At 49.6% G+C, this 19,320-nt stretch overlaps 6 protein-coding genes across 6 annotated transcripts; 4 read left to right on the top strand and 2 right to left on the bottom strand.

The window, feature by feature from the left end:
• Window positions 1–651: 651 nt before the first annotated feature.
• RhiXN_11187 (integrase core domain protein) lies at window positions 652–2,181 on the top strand (the record flags this gene model as incomplete). The annotated part of the gene is made up of 2 exons (XM_043331002.1): window positions 652–1,528; window positions 1,595–2,181. The coding sequence occupies 2 exons, from the start codon at window positions 652–654 to the stop codon at window positions 2,179–2,181; spliced, it is 1,464 nt and encodes a 487-aa protein (XP_043186347.1).
• Window positions 2,182–3,325: 1,144 nt separating this feature from the next.
• Window positions 3,326–3,740, top strand: RhiXN_11188 (cytochrome P450 family protein; the record flags this gene model as incomplete). The annotated part of the gene is made up of 2 exons (XM_043331003.1): window positions 3,326–3,392; window positions 3,448–3,740. 2 exons carry the CDS (start codon window positions 3,326–3,328, stop codon window positions 3,738–3,740), a joined length of 360 nt encoding a protein of 119 aa, XP_043186348.1.
• Window positions 3,741–7,385: 3,645 nt separating this feature from the next.
• Window positions 7,386–9,564, top strand: RhiXN_11189 (cytochrome P450 family protein; the record flags this gene model as incomplete). Its single annotated transcript, XM_043331004.1, has 13 exons — window positions 7,386–7,395; window positions 7,467–7,530; window positions 7,582–7,764; window positions 7,817–8,013; window positions 8,066–8,192; window positions 8,250–8,329; window positions 8,382–8,533; window positions 8,587–8,618; window positions 8,667–8,782; window positions 8,839–8,911; window positions 8,961–9,002; window positions 9,074–9,219; window positions 9,278–9,564. 13 exons carry the CDS (start codon window positions 7,386–7,388, stop codon window positions 9,562–9,564), a joined length of 1,509 nt encoding a protein of 502 aa, XP_043186349.1.
• Window positions 9,565–11,352: 1,788 nt separating this feature from the next.
• On the bottom strand, window positions 11,353–12,787 carry RhiXN_11190 (vacuolar iron transporter 1; the record flags this gene model as incomplete). The annotated part of the gene is made up of 6 exons (XM_043331005.1): window positions 11,353–11,523; window positions 11,585–11,715; window positions 11,771–12,142; window positions 12,206–12,348; window positions 12,445–12,721; window positions 12,769–12,787. 6 exons carry the CDS (start codon window positions 12,785–12,787, stop codon window positions 11,353–11,355), a joined length of 1,113 nt encoding a protein of 370 aa, XP_043186350.1.
• Window positions 12,788–13,712: 925 nt separating this feature from the next.
• Window positions 13,713–16,262, top strand: RhiXN_11191 (uncharacterized protein; the record flags this gene model as incomplete). The annotated part of the gene is made up of 7 exons (XM_043331006.1): window positions 13,713–13,855; window positions 13,904–14,031; window positions 14,085–14,331; window positions 14,418–14,862; window positions 14,913–15,076; window positions 15,139–15,520; window positions 15,750–16,262. The coding sequence occupies 7 exons, from the start codon at window positions 13,713–13,715 to the stop codon at window positions 16,260–16,262; spliced, it is 2,022 nt and encodes a 673-aa protein (XP_043186351.1).
• A 183-nt stretch (window positions 16,263–16,445) lies between these two features.
• On the bottom strand, window positions 16,446–19,313 carry RhiXN_11192 (F-box-like protein; the record flags this gene model as incomplete). The annotated part of the gene is made up of 6 exons (XM_043331007.1): window positions 16,446–16,526; window positions 17,059–17,307; window positions 17,480–17,634; window positions 17,759–18,671; window positions 18,743–18,917; window positions 19,225–19,313. 6 exons carry the CDS (start codon window positions 19,311–19,313, stop codon window positions 16,446–16,448), a joined length of 1,662 nt encoding a protein of 553 aa, XP_043186352.1.
• Between the last annotated feature and the right edge of the window lie 7 nt (window positions 19,314–19,320).

Below are 19,320 nucleotides of genomic sequence, written 5' to 3' on the forward strand. Positions count from 1 at the left end.
AGGTGGCTACGCATGATGAGTAAGCGCGGGTGGGGACGTGGCTCGGCGCTTAGCGTATGATATAAGCGCCGAAGTCACGTGATTAGAAATGTCGTCCGTTTAACTTCGTTTAAATTCGAGAAATTGGGAATAAATTCCCTGGTATTGAGTGTGTTTACGACACGCACAGACCATGTAGATAGTGCGCCTTTGTCTATATATACAGCAGGGAAATCGCTTGGAGACCCCAAGTTGATTTTACCTTGTCTCATATTCATTGAGGAGGATTAGTCAGCCAGCTAAGTAGCAGGCCCCCAGTAGTATTCAGACGCTCACCACCCCTTAAACTCACCACACCTCCAGGCCTAAGGCCCCTTTGCATTAGTTAGATAGTAGAAGTCCGCCTTAAGCGGAAGTAGGATAGCCTTATTAGTTAGATTACGTACAGTTTGCTTGTAGTAGTACGGCCTTAAGCGCCCAACTCCACCAGCGAGTGCCCACCTTACAGTGGTGCACGACACAAGGACCTTTAACCAACGTCACGCACGGTGGCACCTGCTACTAGCAGGATACAACTTCCAAATCGTATACCGTCCGGGAAAACAGTCCGGCAAACCAGACGCCCTGTCCCGCCGATCCAATCATGCTGACGTTCCCCCGGCCAGCCAGACCATGCTGCCAGACCCTGTCTTTGCCAACATAGCCAAAGTAACGCCCGAGAAGGAGATCCAGCGCCTGATTGAAACCGCCCTAGACCAAGACAAATCCTTGGAGGAAATATTACAATTCCTCCAAAACAAGTCCAAGGCGCCTCCATCCATCAAACGCGCATTCAAAGATTACCAGATGGAGGCAGGACTTCTTTTCTACCAGGGCCGAATTGTGGTACCAGACGTAGGGACTCTGAGAACGGACCTTCTCCGGATTTTCCATGACAGCCCCTTGGCAGGCCACCCAGGAAGACAACGGACACTAGAACTACTATCCCGTAATTACTACTGGCCAGGCATCCGTGCAGACACCTACTGGCATGTGGACTCCTGTGAAACCTGCCAACGAATAAGGAAACCAAAGTACTCCTCCATTCCCCCGCAGCTGCTTGAACTCCCAACTAGGCCATGGCAACACGTCTCCTATGACATGATTGTAGACTTGCCAAGGGACGGGAACCACAACTCAATACTGGTCATAGTAGACAGCTTCACCAAATATGGGATCTTTATCAAATGCTCCAAGAAGCTGAAAGCACCCGAACTAGCGGAGTTGTTCCTAGAACACGTATGGAAACGCCACGGCATGCCAGAGAAGACTATATCCGACAGAGGGAGGGTCTTCAACAATAAATTCCTACGGGCCCTGTACAAACGCCTTGGCATTGACCCACACTTCTCATCAGCGTACCACCCCCAGAGCAACGGACAAACGGAACGAGTCAACCCTTCTATTGAACACTTCCTCAGGGCCTATTCAGGGGTCAATCAACGGGACTGGGCTAAATGGCTCCCTATGGCGGAGTTTGCGTACAACAATGCTGTACACAGTAGCACGGGTAAAACCCCCTTCAAAGCATTGTACGGATGAGAACCTACCTTAACCCCATCCAACATACCTACAGACGTCCCGGAGGCAGATGATCTTGCCCAAACTATGGAAGCACAATGGAAGGAGGTGGAATCCGCCCTCCGGCAATCTAAGCAACGAATGATAGCCGGAGAGGATGGAAGCCCAATAGAATTTGAAGTTGGGGAAGAAGCCTGGCTAGACGCCAAAAACGTGAAGCTAAAGACCCTGAGTCCAAAGCTAACTGAACAACGCCTAGGCCCCTTCAAAGTAACCAAGAAGATCTCCAACAGGGCATACCGCTTAGAACTCCCGCCAACAATGAGAATCCACGATGTCTTCTACGTGGGCCTGCTGTCAAAAGTCAGAAGGGACAGAAAGCGCAACTTCGAAAACCGGCCTCCGCCTGTCACCATAGACGGAGAGGAGGAATACGAGGTTGAAGGGATCACTGACATGGAAGAAAGGAATGGAAAATGGTTCTTCAGGGTAAAATGGAAAGGCTACGGATCAGAGGAGAATACCTGGGAGCCAAGGGAAAACCTTAAAAACGCCGAAAAAATACTAGAAAAATTTGAAAAGGAAATGAAAAAGAAGGCCCTCGGCGCTGCCAAGGCCCTTAGAGGGGGGGCAGTGTTGTAGACACAATCGATACCAGGGAATTTATTCCCAATTTCTCGAATTTAAACAAAGGCAATTGGAGAACATTTTCAATCACGTGACATCGGCGCTTATATCCTATGCTAAGCGCCGAGCCACGTCCCCATCCGCGCTTATCTCAGCACACGTAGCCACCTCCACCTGATGACATCATTATGACACGTCAGTGACACGTATGCATGAGTGTCATAAACAGAGGAAAATAGAACTAGCCGGAATTGAACCAGCTTGACCACTAAGCCATAGAGCCCTATTATTCCTCTGCTGACAACCCATGATTACACCTGCTACCCCCCAAATTTGGGCTTGGGCCAGCATGCAACCACTTGTACTGGTCATGTGACCGTGTCCAGGACACTGCCCCCCTTTTTTGGGTGGGCGGCGCCCCTGTGAAAAGTTTTTCCCATGGTGGGAATAGAACTGGTGTCCTTCCAAGTTCTACCAAGTGTCATAAACAGAGGAAAATAGAACTAGCCGGAATTGAACCAGCTTGACCACTAAGCCATAGAGCCCTATTATTCCTCTGCTGACAACCCATGATTACACCTGCTACCCCCCAAATTTGGGCTTGGGCCAGCATGCAACCACTTGTACTGGTCATGTGACCGTGTCCAGGACAATGAGTAAGGCCGACTGCGGAGCAGGGTTCTTATTTGATACGGTATTGGATATAATGTAATTGTAAATAGCTTGACTGTAGAATATATAAGGAGGCCAACCAACCATGGTAACACCCAGGTCAGTTACCTCTTGTCGCATCCACCACTGTACGAGGGCCTTACAGCCCAGTAAAGTTACTTAGTTACACGCCTTAAGCGTTGTTCTTGCAGTACATACGTAGCTCGCCGCCGCCTTATAGCGCGTGGCCATTGTAGTTAGTTAGTCCGTCGTTGTAGGGTAACCCACCGCCGCCTTAAGCGGTTCATTGTATTAGTTACACGGCCACAAGCGCCCGCACCCTTGACGTCCTTACAGGCGTCCAGGACAGCCACTTCTAAATGCATGAATGGACACAGTTTCTAACTAGCTCAACCTAGTTATTTGCAACAGTTGGGCAATTCACTCAAATGCAGAGAGGTATAACGAACCACACCTGTTCAAGCCAGAACGCTTTCTTGGAGACAAGATGTCAATGTCCAACTCTACTTCTCACACAGATCCATTGCAGCGTGACCATTTTGCGTTTGGTGCAGGTATCAAAGACAAGGAACAGAACACAATTTTTGTACTAATTATCTCTTGGTGTAGGTTGCCGCATATGTCCGGGCATTCAGATTGCCAAGCAAGACATGTTCCTTGCTTTCTCCAGACTCCTCTGGGCTTTTGAGTTCTCAGCCCCTCCTGGTACCCAGGTCAATACTGACCAGAGTGCGTTCTTTGGAGAGACTGTGCGCCGTCCAAAGCTGTTTGAGGTGGTCATCACTCCTTGCTCAGCAAAGCAAGTGGCAACAATCAAGAGAGAGATGGAGCTTGCTAAACAGAACGTATTCTCACTTTATGGATCCTACAACGGCAATAAACTCCCAGATTTTGATATTTGACCCTATTTACGGGTCCAAGTGTTCATATAATAAGATTACGGCAAATCTATATTTCTGTATAAATTGGATGCGCATAGTGATATAAAAATAAGGTGAACAACTAGCCCTAGTACTACACACTGATGTATCCTAACAAGGACAAGTTCAAGATCACGTGCATGATACTATAGGTAATTAGCAACATCTTGAATTCGACTAGCTGCTACATTACAACCATTACATGTTCAGCATATTGTAAGGCCTCCACTTATTGGATGTATGTAGACTACTTAACCTATGTTCCGGTGTGGCCCGTGTGTGCGGATGTATGAGTGTACATGTATGCATATGTATATAATTATCTAATTTTATGTGTGTACAACATGGTTGGTTCTCTACGCGGTACAAGTGGCGGAACCCGGGGCCGCCTTTGGCGGCCTGGGGGTGTCGGCCGGGCCACCCAAGGCTGTGACCATCCGGATTGAAGACTTGGGTTGATGGACAACCACATATATTGGTATTGTGTTGCTGAGAGGGATGGTGGGTGGGAAGAACTCAAAACGGGCCAAACTGTATTGTGCCTTGCACACGGTGACTGCTTGATGTGGTAATAACAAGTCGCGTATTGGTAGCTCACGTGGCTGCACCTCTGTGTCTTGGCTAAGTACCTCATGTGAATCCTCCGCGCGCTGCGGTTCACCTGCCATTAATACGTGGCATGGTCGCGTTGAAAGACAAGTCGTAACACACTTGATTTTGTGGTTGAAAGTAAAGACAGGGGGAGAGAAGAGTGTAACCCCAGGATCTTATAAAGTGCCCGGGTACAATACATGCGTAAATAGAATAAACCAAATAAGCGTATATAGTTGGTAATCAAATAAAGGCCAAGCATGAGTTGGGAGATGAGACGGTGTGTTGGCATGATGGTGTAACGTAAGGGTAACGCATATAGTGGTAATTATTATGCGGATATTGCAAACTCTCACACATATTTAATGATGTAATCAAATAGCATACCAAGCTGTATCTCATTAAACTCTATTGAAAACATTAAGTTTGATTCCGCAGGCTTACAGCCCCGCACCTTGAACCCCAAGTACATACCCTCCTTTAATTAGTCTTACGCAAAATGTTTTACATCCCAACGTATATGCCTACCACTTTTATGTATGGTAACCAGATGCCAAAAGAGTTGTGAGGTGCAGGGGATGGAACAGCTTATGAGTGGGTATGGGTATCTTAGCCACGCCAGGGCCGCCACCTCGTCTCTGCTTTATCTTCCTTGCCGCCGTCCCGGTCAGTCCCGCATGTATTGCTTTCACGCGACTCCATGACCCACCTCACATGGTACCACAAATATCCACTGTCGCCATGTCACCACCGCTCCATCTCATTGACATTGCCTCTATTTGGGTAATACTAATCTAGTCATCTCTTGGACCACAGTAAGAATTGATCAGCAACTTTCCTCACCTCTTGAATATATCTCTGTTTTTTCTCTTCTTTCTATTTGTAAGTATATTAAGTTCTACACTGTTTCGCCTCCAGCTGATACTCGGACGTTTGCCACAAGCGCATGTAGCCTCCTTGCATGTATGCACGCGTATATCTAAGGAACGATGCAAGGAGTCCAGTGCTCTCCATCTTTTCAAATTCAATCTAATTGATCTATCTCTACATTGTGTGCTTAGATGTATCTCTTGCCCCTCCAACGTCAGCAAATGCTCTCGAGCTTCTCAGGGCTTTGCGGGCTCTAGAGGTTTCATAGTGGGATAACATACCTCGCCGCTTTCTAAGTTGACGCGCCTGAACAAGTTAGACATACTAAGCAAGTGATTACAAACAATAGTGGTAGGAACAAGCAAATACAAACAATTACAAACAAACTCAGGCGAGTTCGACATATTCTGACTGAAACGAATCAGAGTGCAAGCTCAATTGGAGGACTTTTGATCAATGTAATTATTCTATTTTGTAATCAGAGTGATGTAATGTAAAGAAAATAACCAAAGACTCAGCCGCACGGAATGAGTGCAGACGCAGGGGCTGGGGCTTGAACACATAGAGATTCAATCTTACTAAGACATCAAAGAGAAAGGCGCAGCGGAGAAAGCTATTGTGAAAAGGAAGGAGACAGAGGAAAAGGTAGGTATAGGAAGTGAAGAACTAAGTCCAGTAAATAGACGCTAGATGAATCTGAGTAAGTCAGGTATTACAGGTACTGGGAATCTCCAGCCAATACACAGTTATCTCTTGTGTCATAAAGGCATATTATATCAAAGCTAAATATGGTTGAGCCTGGCACGCTCGTATGCATACGTGAGGTGTGGGTTCTGTGCGCAGTACAAGTGGGGGTCCCGTGGACACCCAAGATGGCAACTGTCCGCATCAAAGACTCGGAATGATGAGAGCCACGTCGGAATTAATAAATCAACTAATCAGTCATTTAATGCATTATAAAAATTTGGGAACAATGGACGAATAGTGGAGAATATGATGACGAATTGAAACCTTGTGCTTGGTATGCCATTCCGAGGCCGTGGCATGGAATAGTGTTCAGCTGACTCAAGCAATCGTAACCTCTACTCTTGGTCAAGCATTGTATGCAACGGTATTTGGGTAAACCACACTCTCTATACCATACTCGAGTAAATCCCCGTTTTCTCTGATCAGGTGGCTTAGCTCTGGGGCGTTCCAGGGGACCCAGCTGGATATTTCTGGAGAAGTTTGCTCCAAACATCTCTGGAGAGCTCCAGAATTAAGTTGTCTTTTTGAAGAAATAGAAAATTTTGCTGAGATGCTTCTGTACCCTGCGGCTTACCTGTCACTCTTTTGCACCGAAAGTGCATCCAGTCAAAACAAAATGAAATAGATTCAATCAACACTCACTGGGTCAACATGACGGATAATACACTGATCGAGTACAAGGGTGGGCCACCCTTGGTCGCCTATTGAAGAAATTGGGGCTGTCCTTATGCACATAATCGGTTCCCAGCGGCCGCAGCCACCAAGCCGCCGGTGCCGAACACCCATCCATGTCCTGTCATGGCGCTGAAGTGCTATAAGTGCATCCCAGCCTATACCATTTCACGGGAATATACATATCTGAACTGTAGCCATATACTTATTCGCGTCTTCCTTGCTATTCATTGGGCTTCGTCTACTAATATACTCACAAACTATCAAAGGTACAAAAGAAGTCAGATGCATCCTGCACATATGCACTTCATCCGCGATTCCTAGCACTACCGATCGATCCCAGATAATAAGAACTCGCCACCGTTCACAGTTTAAGAGAATAGAAGCATACTGCTGCCAAAGCGATTCAATCGGCGGATGAAATTGGGTCTCCACGCCATAAGAAAGGCGTCACAGGGATCCAGAGGGATTCTATTTTTACGATTAATCAAATCGATCGTATCGAACTTTTAGAACGTCGCATGAGGCAGGAGGGGTATTTAATCATGTTAACGTTGCTCCTTCAGCTCACCAGCCAACACCCCCTCGATCGACCAATACGCCCCTTTGCAATCAGACTGCAGTATTATTATGTCCGAGAATCCGTACGCCTGGATAGGCAGCCCTTTCATCGGGTGGACTATCAGCATTTTTCTTGTATTCTTTTTACGCTACTACTGGAGTCAGCGAAGCACCCCCTACAAGGATATGCCCCCAGGTGAGGCACCGATCTTCACGCCGGTCATCACTAGCTTCCTGGTTTGCGTTAAACTGAGGCAATACGCCTAGGTCCACCTTCGTTACCAATCGTAGGCAATGCGCACCAACTGAAGCCTATCAACATCTTCGAGCAGTGGGTCTGTTTTTTTATCGACTATTGTCATTCATTCTAGCTACCATCCAGGTTCCGAAATCTGAGCGAAAGATATGGACCACTGGCATCGTTAAAGATTGGATCCAACAATATAGTCGTAATAGGAGGCGATGGAACACTTGTACGGGAACTGCTTGACAAGCGGGGTGCAATATACTCCAATCGGCCTCTGGAGCTTGTGAATGAGATTGCAGGCAATGGTGACCACCTTCTGTAAGCTCCAAAGTAATAAGAAACATGTTCAATCTTATTGATTATTTGGCAGGTTCCAGAGAGATACAGATAAATGGCGCACCTCTAGGAAGTTGATCGTGCAACACTACACCCCTCGTATATCCAAGACAGAGCATGTTTGCCTCCAAGAGGCTGAAAGTATCCAACTAATGCATGATTTCCTGCACCAGCCTAAGCAGTTCATGGGACATGTAATGAGGTACACCACCAGTGTTGTTACTTGTCTGAGTGAGTACCATTCTAGTGCTTATACAAAAATCGGAGCACTGAGGTTGGGTAGATTATGGTGTCCGATGTACGACATATCAGGACCCTGCGGTTCGTGGCATCGAGCGAATAATGGAGGAGCTTTCCGCATTGAATTTATCCGGAGCCAAGCCACCGGTAGAAGCATTTCCATGGCTCTGGTACGGCTATTATGAGTTTGGTGCGAACTCAAGTTCATGCCTGATTGGCTGAGATAGGTATCTACCGGACTTCATGATGACAAAATGGAAGTCCAGAGCCAAGAAGATTGGGGAGATCATGGACAAAGTTTACGGAGGTGGGTGCCTAGGCTATTTGGTTACCGAGTGAGCATGATATTAAATTACTAGACCTGGCCGAGATTGGCCGGGAGAGGGGAATTAACGGATTAAATACTAACACTCTGGCGAACAAACTTCGACTAAGCGAGGAGAGCAGTGGCCTTACTCGCCGCCAGCAGGCTTATACGTGTGGAATTGGTCTCGAGGGTGGCTCCGATATTGTTAGTCGACAGATCGTTTGAGCTAGACAAATTTAAACTCATTTCTCTCACAGGTTGCGGGAGCGATCTGTACATGCATATTGGCGTAAGTCGTAACCCACTCTGCAAAAGATGGCAAACTCACGGGCCTTAGGCTAATTCACGATACGGCATCTCAAACACGAGGAAGAGATGAGATCGATAGTCTTTACGATGAAGAGACTCTACCCCGCTGGGAGGATGAGCAAAAAATGCCGTTCGTAAGAGCAAGTAAGTAAAACTCCTGTTTCAACCTTTCTGCGGTGCCCTGTACTGAACCCGACCAGTGGTCAAGGAGGTTTTGCGCTGGCGTCCACCTATTCCCGCGGGCCTTCCTCACCGACTTGAACAAGGCAGGCCGTGAATCATGTACCCAAATGACAAAACTAACCACTGTTCAATAACACAGACGACTACTATGGGGGATATTTTCTCCCAAAGGACTCGACTAGTAAGTTATTCACAAACATATTACCTCGACCCGTATATCTAACCATTCTGAACTTTTTCAGTTATCTATAGCACCTGGACGATCCACTCCAACCCAGATAGATACGCCGAGCCCCATCTGTTCAAGCCAGAGCGATTCCTCGATGACAAGATGTCAATGGCACAATCAACTGCACAGACAGATCCATTGAAGCGTGATCATTATGCATTTGGTGCAGGTAAGCCGGACCCCTACCGTGGACTACATCGGTACTCACCCTATTGCCTATATGGCAGGACGTCGCATGTGCCCAGGCATTCAGATCGCCGAGCAAGACATGTTCCTCGCTTTCTCCAGACTCCTCTGGGCTTTCGAGTTCTCAGTCCCTCCCGGTACGCAGGTCAACACCGACCAGAGTGCGTTCTTTGGAGAGACTGTACGCCGTCCGAAGCCGTTTGAGGTGGTCATCACTCCTCGCTCAGCAAAACGGGTGGCGACGATCGAGAGAGAGATGGAGCTTGCTAAACAGAACGTATTCTCCCTTTATGGGACGTACAATAATAATCAAACCACAAATTTTTGATAATTAGCGTCTGTAAACTCAATTTTGTACCTACCTCGAGACTGTGGTGAGGTCATTGCCTTTGATGAAATGAATGAATTATATTATCGAATGGCTCTGTAATTACTTGCAGTGACTGAGGAAGTTTGATTAAATGTGAATCAAGTACATGTATGCGTCATGCAGAGAGACAGAAGAAGCGAGTTGATGGCAAGGAGACGAACTCTGGGAGCCCCTGAGCTAAGTCGCTCGTGAGCCGAATTTGATCCAGCACTATAATAAAAGGTAATGAATGGTCCATAGTGTGTATAACACGAAGTGACAAGTGCTTTTAATCGAAGCCACAAAACGGGCGGGACAAGAAAGGACGAAATGATAATATAAAAGGGAAAAGGGGCACGTGACTTACCGAGGAACTGCAACTATGCAATCTGCACAAAACCAACCTAGGCCCTCTCTTCACTACTATATCCCTCAAATCCCTTCAAAAAAGCACTTTTAAGCCGGTAACCATTCAGAATCCTGTTTCTCGTATGTTGCATATATAGCAATTGTCTATAGGCTCAATCTGGAAAGTATTGCTTCTGGCATAATCGTTTTAATAATTCATCGAGAAGCGCTCGCCCCACAGCAGTGAGTCATGACAGAGATAAATCTGGGTATCAAGAAGAACTATACCAGATTCCGTTGGTAGGAAATCCACTATTAACAAATCGGCAACTATGAATAGTACCAGTTACTAACGTGTTCAGCTACAATCTTAATTTTCATACAACAATTAAAGTTTCAAGGTTACCAGATGAAGTCATTCCGCTGAGGATCACAAGGTTACATAGTCTCGTGGTAGGCCATTTGAACCCGTAAAAGCTCAATGCGCATGCGTCGCCAGCCCTAAGAAACACTCCCCATTTTGACATTGGCCAGATTCGTAATGGTCCTAATCAATCGAGAGAAAGGGAGATCGTACGAATACACAAGCGTCGTCGTAGTTCCAAGTTCGAAGAATAGTCAACAACTATGGCGACTTTGTCCGGCCGCATAAGGGGCCGACCCCCTCGTAGGCTAAGAACCCCCCCCCCATAACCGAGTTTCAAATCCGAGTTCGAATTCTAGCTCCGTTGAGGGTAGCGAGTCGAGTAAAAGGGATCGCCCACCCCCCCTTGTATCTCGGAACTAAACAGAAGCGAGTAAACAGTCTAGAGTCTCAACGGCCGAGCGCGTACGGAAACACCCCTCGAGTCGTTGCGAGTCGCTGTTTTGCAAATAGCCAACATAGGGGGAAGGGGCTCAGCCGATGAAGATCCACCCTGAAAAACCAATAAGGGAAAATACGAGCAGAACCCTAGCATGCGGTTTACCACACAGAGGCATACGCCCATCCCCATCACTTCCAGCTTGTAGATTATCCAAATGCCAACGAGGTGATTTGGCTCACTTGAGAACTATCACACCTGTAAACGTCCCATCAGTAGCTCTCCCCCCTTCTTTCCCCCCGAAGATCTCACTTGATTTGACCTCTCAGAGAGGTGCAGTAATCTAGAATTAAATAGACTCGGTGGGGTCGAGGCCTGATGGGCGATCTATGATCTCCACCCTCAAGTACCACGGATGCGCCATCAAGGCGATTGGCCAAAAGACCCAATCACTCACTCCGACAGAATCATAATGAAAGGAAACACTGTGCATATCACCCTTGTCGCTAGAATACAACTTGAAACCGAGCAAGTCTATCCTCCATAATAAAACGAATATATCCCTATCATCTTGTGCCGCCAACACATAACCCCCCCAAAATGGGTATCTTGTTGTTTACTCGGAGGCTTCGAGTGCGTGGACGATTCCGAATGCTGCTCCAGCTGCAAAGCCACCGACGAGGAGAGTAGAGACGGCGCCCCAGATATAGCCGCCTGTTCCGCCGGTTGCGCCTGTATAGTGCGTCTTGACGGCCCCGAAAATGAGGAGGGTGATGCCGGTTACAATCTGTGTAATAAGTTGATGAGAGGCTATTTCAAAACTAATTAGAAAATATGAGTAAACTCACGCAAGAATACAACAACCCGATCCGGGCGCTATCAACAAAGAAGTACGGAACGAGGGGAACAAGGCCTCCGACGAGGTATCCTGCTCCAATGGTAAACGCCGAAATGTACAAACGAGCAGTTGGGACTTCCTCTGTAACAATTCATTAGAACCAGAATTAAATTAGAATTAAAATAAAAGGACGCACCCATTCCTTCACCAAACTTGAGCAAAAACGCTGTCAAACCGACATCTTCCTGCCACCTCAAGGGCTGAGACTCTTCCTCGACCACCTGGGCGGGCATAGCAGTCTTGCGGCCCCACGTGCCAAGGCTCATCCAGCTCTGTCGTTTGGTTACCGTTCCATGGGTATCGGGCGTAGCGGTGGAAGAAGCCGAAACGTCGACTTCGACTTGGCGCAATTCTGTAGCGAGCGAACGAGAAGTTTGTTCGGATACGCCAACGGGCCCAAGAACCGCATGGACCTCGCGCTCCATTTCACCGCTGCATGAGCGCAGTACGCGGTCCCGGGTCGTGCGGCGGAGGTATCTAAAGTGGTCTCGTTCCGCTTGCGAGGCGACTACAGATGTAGAGTAATGAAATGAGTAAACTGATTGAAGGGGAAATTGGTTGGGCAACTTACGGAATCCACCAACGCCCATGCTAATAGCACCGGCAATCAACTCGGCAATTCCACCAATAACGACCAAGCGTGAGTTTCCGATTGAGGAGAGACCGGCTGTGAGAGCAAATGGAACAGTCAAGCCGTCAGATAGACCGATGATTCTGGGAATATGGTAAGCAAAGTAGCGTCAGCCGAGTGCCGCCGAGAATCATGACGCAATGGCAGCGAGTGGGAGAGAAAGAAAAAAAAGGACATACACGTCGCGGACAATATCTGGGTCAATCAAGTTGCGCTCGTCATCGCCCTTGAGTTCTTTGCAGCAGACTCCTTCACGTGCTTCGCTGTGTCTGTCGCACTTGCTGGGCAGAGGCGCATCTTGGTTGGGAGACGAGTTGATGGACCACACAGGGGGCTTGTTCGATATGTCGTCGTCGTTGCGCTTGCGTTTTGGGAGCGCTACTTTTTGGACAGTCGGTGACGAGGACGAAGAGGAAGAGCTCGAGGATGCACATTGGCACGTCGATTGTCCGTTGTCTACCATACAGTTAGAAATATTCAATTAAAACCAGGAAAACTCTTACTATTTTTGCAGCAGGCCATGGCAGATGATAGAGGGGATGGAGAAATGGAGAGACGGTCAAACTATTTATGAAGTGGCGCCCAATCTTTTGCCGCTTATGAATGTTTGCGGGGAAACCATGGCCCACGCCGGACCAATCAAAAAACATCTTTTTTGACAGACCTACCTAATTCCGCTTATATAACAATAAATGAGCCCCTCACGCCAGCGATTGCGCAAATCTCGACACTCTTTTCGCCGCGACCCTACTGGTTCCTGGGGGGGCAAGCAAGCGAAATGCATGCTAATCCAGTTCTTGAGCTGATCCCCGTCCGCCTCGTTGTCTGTATTCAATCGGCGCATATACCTCGATGAATCTACAACAACTATCTCGCCATATTGTCCTAGCCCTCGGCCCTGGACGTAATTTCTCTGCCCATGCCATCAAATATTCCAACTAGTTCTCTATCTTTGCACCGTCCTAACGTACATGGGTGTATATATATCTTGTACTCTCGCACGCCCATCCACCCCAGGACATATTCACACGGAGTCATTTACATGGGGGGTGGACCCTGTCGATCCTCCTCATCAGTATGTGGCAGTGACCCCCCGAACTAAACGGTACTTTTCATTTCGCATGACCGTTGTTCTGCTCTTTCACAAGTTGCCTATCTACCATCCCCGCAATAATCACAAATCCAAAAGAAAAGTATTCGTCGATGCAACTATTTCGCATCGCATGATCCAAATCGGCGCCATGACGACGAGCCGAACCCAGGCGCTTGCGCTCGACGACCACATTCATCAGTCTCGTTGATCCAGCCAGCAGCAGGTCTGCCATTCGTTCTTTCCCTCTTTCCACTCTCTTTCCTTCTTTTGGTCTGGCGTGGGCCGGCCCATGCCTTGCCTGGATTATATTCTATTGACTAGCACGCTGGATTCCTTTGTCTGATTGTTCGTCGGATGAGCTTGCTCTGTTTTTCCCTCGCAGCAACACTTCGCTGTGCTGGAATCCCAAGAATACAATCTGAAGTTTTGATTATTCCCCCTGCTCTCGAAGCCTTGACCTCGCTCTTTTTAATATGGACCGTATGGCGCAACGGACGGTAAGTCCGAGGAATTACCACATGCACTGGCTTGCTGACCTGGCACAGGAAACGATGGCTACTCGTCGCAGAGGCCTGGATGTTTCTCATACTCGCCATTCTCGATTATGTCTCACACGCACTCGTACGCGGCATGTCGTCCGTTTCGGTGTTTGAGCCCATGGACAAGGCAGTCGGTGCGTCCCTATTCGGATTCAATTCGGGCACAATTAATGATTTTTTTTTGTAGGCGCACTGTCTGGAATACCCATACTGGCATACACATCTTTTCTCTTTCTCCTCATCCGTTCCGACCTCTTACCGACCATTACCCCCTCGATTCTCCGCACAACCCTCCAATTCACACTCATCTCGCTCATCCCACCTACCATCATGTCCTACGAACTCGGTTCCTTGCTCGGAGTCACATACAGGATAAATCCAATTACACTTGTTCCAGAAACAGGTTTCGCAAACTTGACAACCCGCTCGCTCTCGTACGCATTCACGACCTCGTCCATCGTCATTCTCTCCAGCTTCCAACTCTTGATCTTTCTCTTGTGCACGTGGAGAATCTCACAAGCATGGGACCGGGCCAGTCAGCCGTGTTTGTTTCTGCCATGGGAGGGAGGGCGAGGAGCAACTCGACGAGCACGTCCTACCTCGGAGACGAACGTGGTATTCGCGGATTATCCTGGCTTGCTCTCGGGCTCGCTATTGGCGCAACTGAAACCCTGCTCTCGCTCGGCGCTCAAACCTTTATCCTTGTCCTTGTCCGGCGCATCTTGCGTGTCCTGGCCCGGGCGTCCCTCATTACGCGCTCTACCGCGGCTCGAGCGACGGATTCTCGAATCTCGAAGAACAGGGAATGGGAGGAATGGGAGGAATGGGAGGATCAGGAGGAGGGGAAATGGGAGGAATCAAGAGACTCATTTCGCACCCCCGGTTCAGCACGTTTGCCCAACTCACGCCCACCGCGACGTCCTTTTACAACCAACGAAACCCAATCTCGGATCCGAGCACGCCTCGTTCGCGCGTCACGGTCTTGTACGACCTGAAATCCGCCCCGGTGCTGCAGATGCGCTTTTCGGGATTGGATGTCCCCGATTCGAGCGAGTTTAGGGCGAGGAGCGGGAGCGGGAGTGGGAGTGGGGATGGGAGTGTGGCTACGAGTATGCTTGGACATGGTGGACATTCGACTCGGACGCCTCTCTCGCGCACACGAACGCTGTCTGAGAAACGGTCCGGTCCGCCCTTGGCGTCGATTCAAATCCCTCCGAGCGCAGTGTTATCCGGTGTCGTAGCCACGCAGAGCGCAAATTCATCAAGAAGCAGTATTGTCCCGCCCGTCCCGAGTCTCCCGCTCCGGTCTCAGTCCGAATCCCAAACCCGCCTCGCATTGGGCTCTCGAACCGGTCCTCGTCGACCCAGTCGTTGTCTAGGAACAGGTCCAACTCGAACCTTGGATCGAGCGAAGAACCAGGGTCGTACGAGCGCAGCACGTCGCTTGAGGGCGTCCGAGAACTAACGAACCAGTTCCCCGTTATACCCGCGCGCGCAATGGTCCGCCGAGGCCCGACCCAACTCGCCTATGCGGTCCAAGAAGAAGACGAGATCGACTCGAGTTGTCTCTGCACAGGCGGGGCGGCTCGGATTCGTCAGGAGGACGAGGACGGGGGAGTTCGAGTGCGTCTGGTGGTGAATATGCACGGGAGCGCGGTCATGCACGTACGGATACCGCAGACTCGAACCTGTCGCCTCTGAGTGGGATGAGCTCTCCGAGACGGAAACCTGTCCCGGCACATACGCCTAGAGGAACGATTATTGAGCTTCCAAGAGTCGGGTATGGCCAAGGACAGGACAGGGACAGGGACAGGGGCGAGATCGAGAAACGAACCGACCGGGTATACGAGAGTCTATTTCGGGAGAACAAGTCGTCGTCGATACGCATAGCGCACTGTTCCCCCCGGAGCGATACGACTATACAAGCAGTCGCGCGTCCTCCGACTCGGGCACTTTTACGCTCACAGCGACGGGCACACCCAGTCCAGCCGAGATCATCACAGGCCGACCGGCCCGACTGGCCGAGCGCGCAGCCCAGCTGGAACGACAAGAACGACAAGAACGGTTGAGCGGGGAAGAACACGCGTGGATGATGCGTGCTCCGCAAGTCCCCGTCCAGATGAGCCAGAGTGTCATTACTCGGACGCCCGAACTCAAGACGGTGGCCGATTTCGAGTCGTCGCGGGTCGAATTGGAGGGCGCCGCTTCTCCCAAGAGCGCATGGAGCGCTCGGACGAGGGGGTCCGTTCTGGGACTGAACATGGGCATGAACACGAGTCAGGCGGGGCTCTGGCCTGGCTCCAACGTCGAAGGCTGGGGCCGCAAGTTGAGTGATACCGACCGAGCCAGGTCCCTCCGGGTTTGAGGGTACTCGCAACGGAAGAAGCGCGGGCGGTCGACGATTCGAGGTGGCGCGATGGCCAAATCCAACGACAGGAACCTGAATTCGTGCGCCGGAGTCTGGTTTCGAACCGTAGTCGTCATGAGCGCGATCCCTTTGCGGGGGATGAGCCACATGCGCTCTAGACAGGACGATGACGTGCCGCAATCACAGATAAACACGATTGATTAGACCGAGGGGGTGCGTGTGGTCTGGAATCTGAATTTCCGCAGCAGTGTTGGTTTCATCCTACTTGGTTCCAGTTTTAGATTCTATTTTATTGTTCTTTTTCTTTTCTTTCTTTTTTTGAAAAAACAGGGCTGCGGGACTGTGGACTTGTATTTGTGTACTTTTGGACCGTTGCAGTGCGCTTGTATCATGAACATGTGCATACGTCAAGCATTATAACCCTATCATGTGCCCACTCTCCAACAAAGTTCGCAAAAAAGCTAAATCCAAACAAGGAGACAAGTACAAACAAATGTTCCCATCTTTGCTCTCGAGCCCATTTTGATATACGCCATCGCATCTTCTGTTCCCATCGGTGCGCATCTTCCTTCCGAGTTTCCAAGTTACTTTCACAACTATATCGCCCTCACCTTGCGCATCGAAACGGCTAGTTCCATACGACCCGCGGTCCAGACGTATTCTTTCTATATCACGCAAACCGGTTACCCGTTTTTGTTTCTTTTTTCCCACACACACGCGCGCGTGTGTGTACCCAAAATAAAGCACACAGGGACAACTGCGCATTACAACAAAGAGAAGAAAAGAAACTCACCGCCCAATTTCGTTGTTGTGAGACGACATTGGCAAGCACCGGTCCTGCTTCCAATAGGAGACCGGCCTGGGCCCGGGTGAGAGCTCGAAACTTGGGTCGCAAAGGTTTCGGGTCGGCCGAGTGGTGGGGTGGTTGGGGCTGTCGCCAGCGGTTGCGGTTACGGTCGTGCGTCGTGGTTGTGACGGTTGGGGAAGTGTCGATGAGGGTGTGTAGGTGCTGTGCAGCTGGCAGAGCCTCGATGATCAAATCCTGTATCGCATATATTACGCAGCGGTTGCATCACAGCCCACACCAACCCCAAAGAAAAACTGACTTTAGTTATACGTAAAAAAAATAAGAAAAAATCAAGGAAAAAAAAACAGTGGGGTAGAGTGTGCGAGAATAAAACGAAAAGCGGGTGGGTTAAAAGGCGGTGACGCACCAAGTCGTCAAGGACTCCACCGAGCTCCAGACTAAGTTGCTCCAAATTGGACACGTGTTTGAGGACGTCAGCCACGCTATAGGCAGAGAGAGCGAGCTTGAACAGTTCAGTCTTCGCAGTGTCCGTCCGTGGGTGGTTATAAGCCCGTTGACGAGCTTAGGACTTAGCGTTCGATGCGATGCGAGTCGGAGTGTCAAGGACTGGCGAAGCGCATACAATCAATCCAAAGTGCCGATAATCCCGGTGGCGGAGACATGGAGAGAGATTACACGTACGTACAAATCGACATTTCGGATCGCTTTGAGTAAATGCCGAAATAAGCGTTGTGCGAGCGGATCGGTCGTGGTGGTGTGCCGGTCCGGGTCGGGCTCGCTGGGGGCTCGATCAATACCGATAGATGTCGGAGCGTTGGGAGGGACGGAAAGGTGGCGCCCAACGAGTCGTATTCGGCGTCTCGAGGGAGAGTAAATGTGAGTGATTCGAGTGGGAGGGAAGTGTCGGTGATGATCGAGAACAATGAACACGGCTCGATGCGGAGGCAATTAGTGATGCTGAGTGATTTGAGTTTGGGCGTGTTGGACAGTATGCGTGTGAGCAAAGGAGAATCGAGGTGGTAGGTGTTCGAAATGGTGAGACTTGAGAGAGGTGGACCGACAGATGTGATCCAATCGACAAGTGCGCGAGTCGCGCCGAGCGAGGGTTTATGCAAGGCCATATGCTCGACGGGACCGAGACGTTGGAGAACGTGAGCGTCTGTTGACGAGAGGCCATCCTCGGTTAGACTGAGGCGCAAAAGCTGGGAATTTGTATTTGATAGATCATGATGCTGGTCGAACATGCAAGTGTTCTCTGTCGAGGTTCCTGCCCTAATGGGGTTGGGCGTACCGTTCCCAGGGGCCAAGATGCGCAAGATGTTGAGTAGAAGAGAATCGTAGAGCCCGGCGGTTGCCCATGAGAAAGAAGCCAGGCCCGGAGTGTGCTTGACCACATGGATAGATGCCGAATGAATTGTGGGTGAGGAACGCCTTTGTAGAGAGGAACGGCCCGAATGTCTGAGAAGGCGGAGAGAGACCGGTGCATGTGGTCGGTTGTCAGGCAAGAGTGGTGGCAATAATGAAATGTTGCGCACCGAGAGACTTGAGATGCCAAGAAGATCAGGCCGAACACTCAGTAGCTCGACCGGACACAGGATCTTCGAGGGTCGAGGGGATAGGGGCAGGGACAAGTTAGAACCATGAATTAATTGAATGAAATTCAACTAACCTGGCCCCACTGTTTAGCGAGCAAATGGGTGTATCGGATATTCGCGTATATTTTGGGCGTAGCTGCGGCATTGAACAAGTGGCAAACAAGAGCGAGGGATGGCAGGTCATGGGGGCTGATGTATGCGACAATGAGATGGACAATGTCAAAAGGCAGCTCTCGAGTCGGGTCATGGCTGGTGGGCCAGAGTGGGCAGTGGTGGAATGGAGGGTATAGCTTATTAAGCAGGAAGGGGGTGGAATTGAAAAGCTAATCTTATCGAGGGACAGATGGCCATTTTTGGGTGTATTACTCTCCGTCGACGAGATGAGACAGGCGAAACCGAGGTGAATAATTTGCAACTGGTGCGATTGTCGCTACGGAAACAAACAAAGCAGACACGCGAGAGGCTATGGGACCGGAGGCAAAAGCGCTCCGAACAATGGTTTCAGATCACGTGGTTGTGATCGCCCCCTATGGCTCCATTCGAATTCATCTCGGACTCGCGTTTAAGCCGGAATGAGTGGCCGAGCGGACGTGCATTGTGTCCGCTTTTTGTCGCTTCTGGGTGGGATTCATAAGCCGCGTTCATTTCGCAG

This window comes from Rhizoctonia solani, chromosome 14, assembly GCF_016906535.1.
Source record: "Rhizoctonia solani chromosome 14, complete sequence".
Taxonomy (NCBI): Eukaryota; Fungi; Basidiomycota; class Agaricomycetes; order Cantharellales; family Ceratobasidiaceae; genus Rhizoctonia; species Rhizoctonia solani.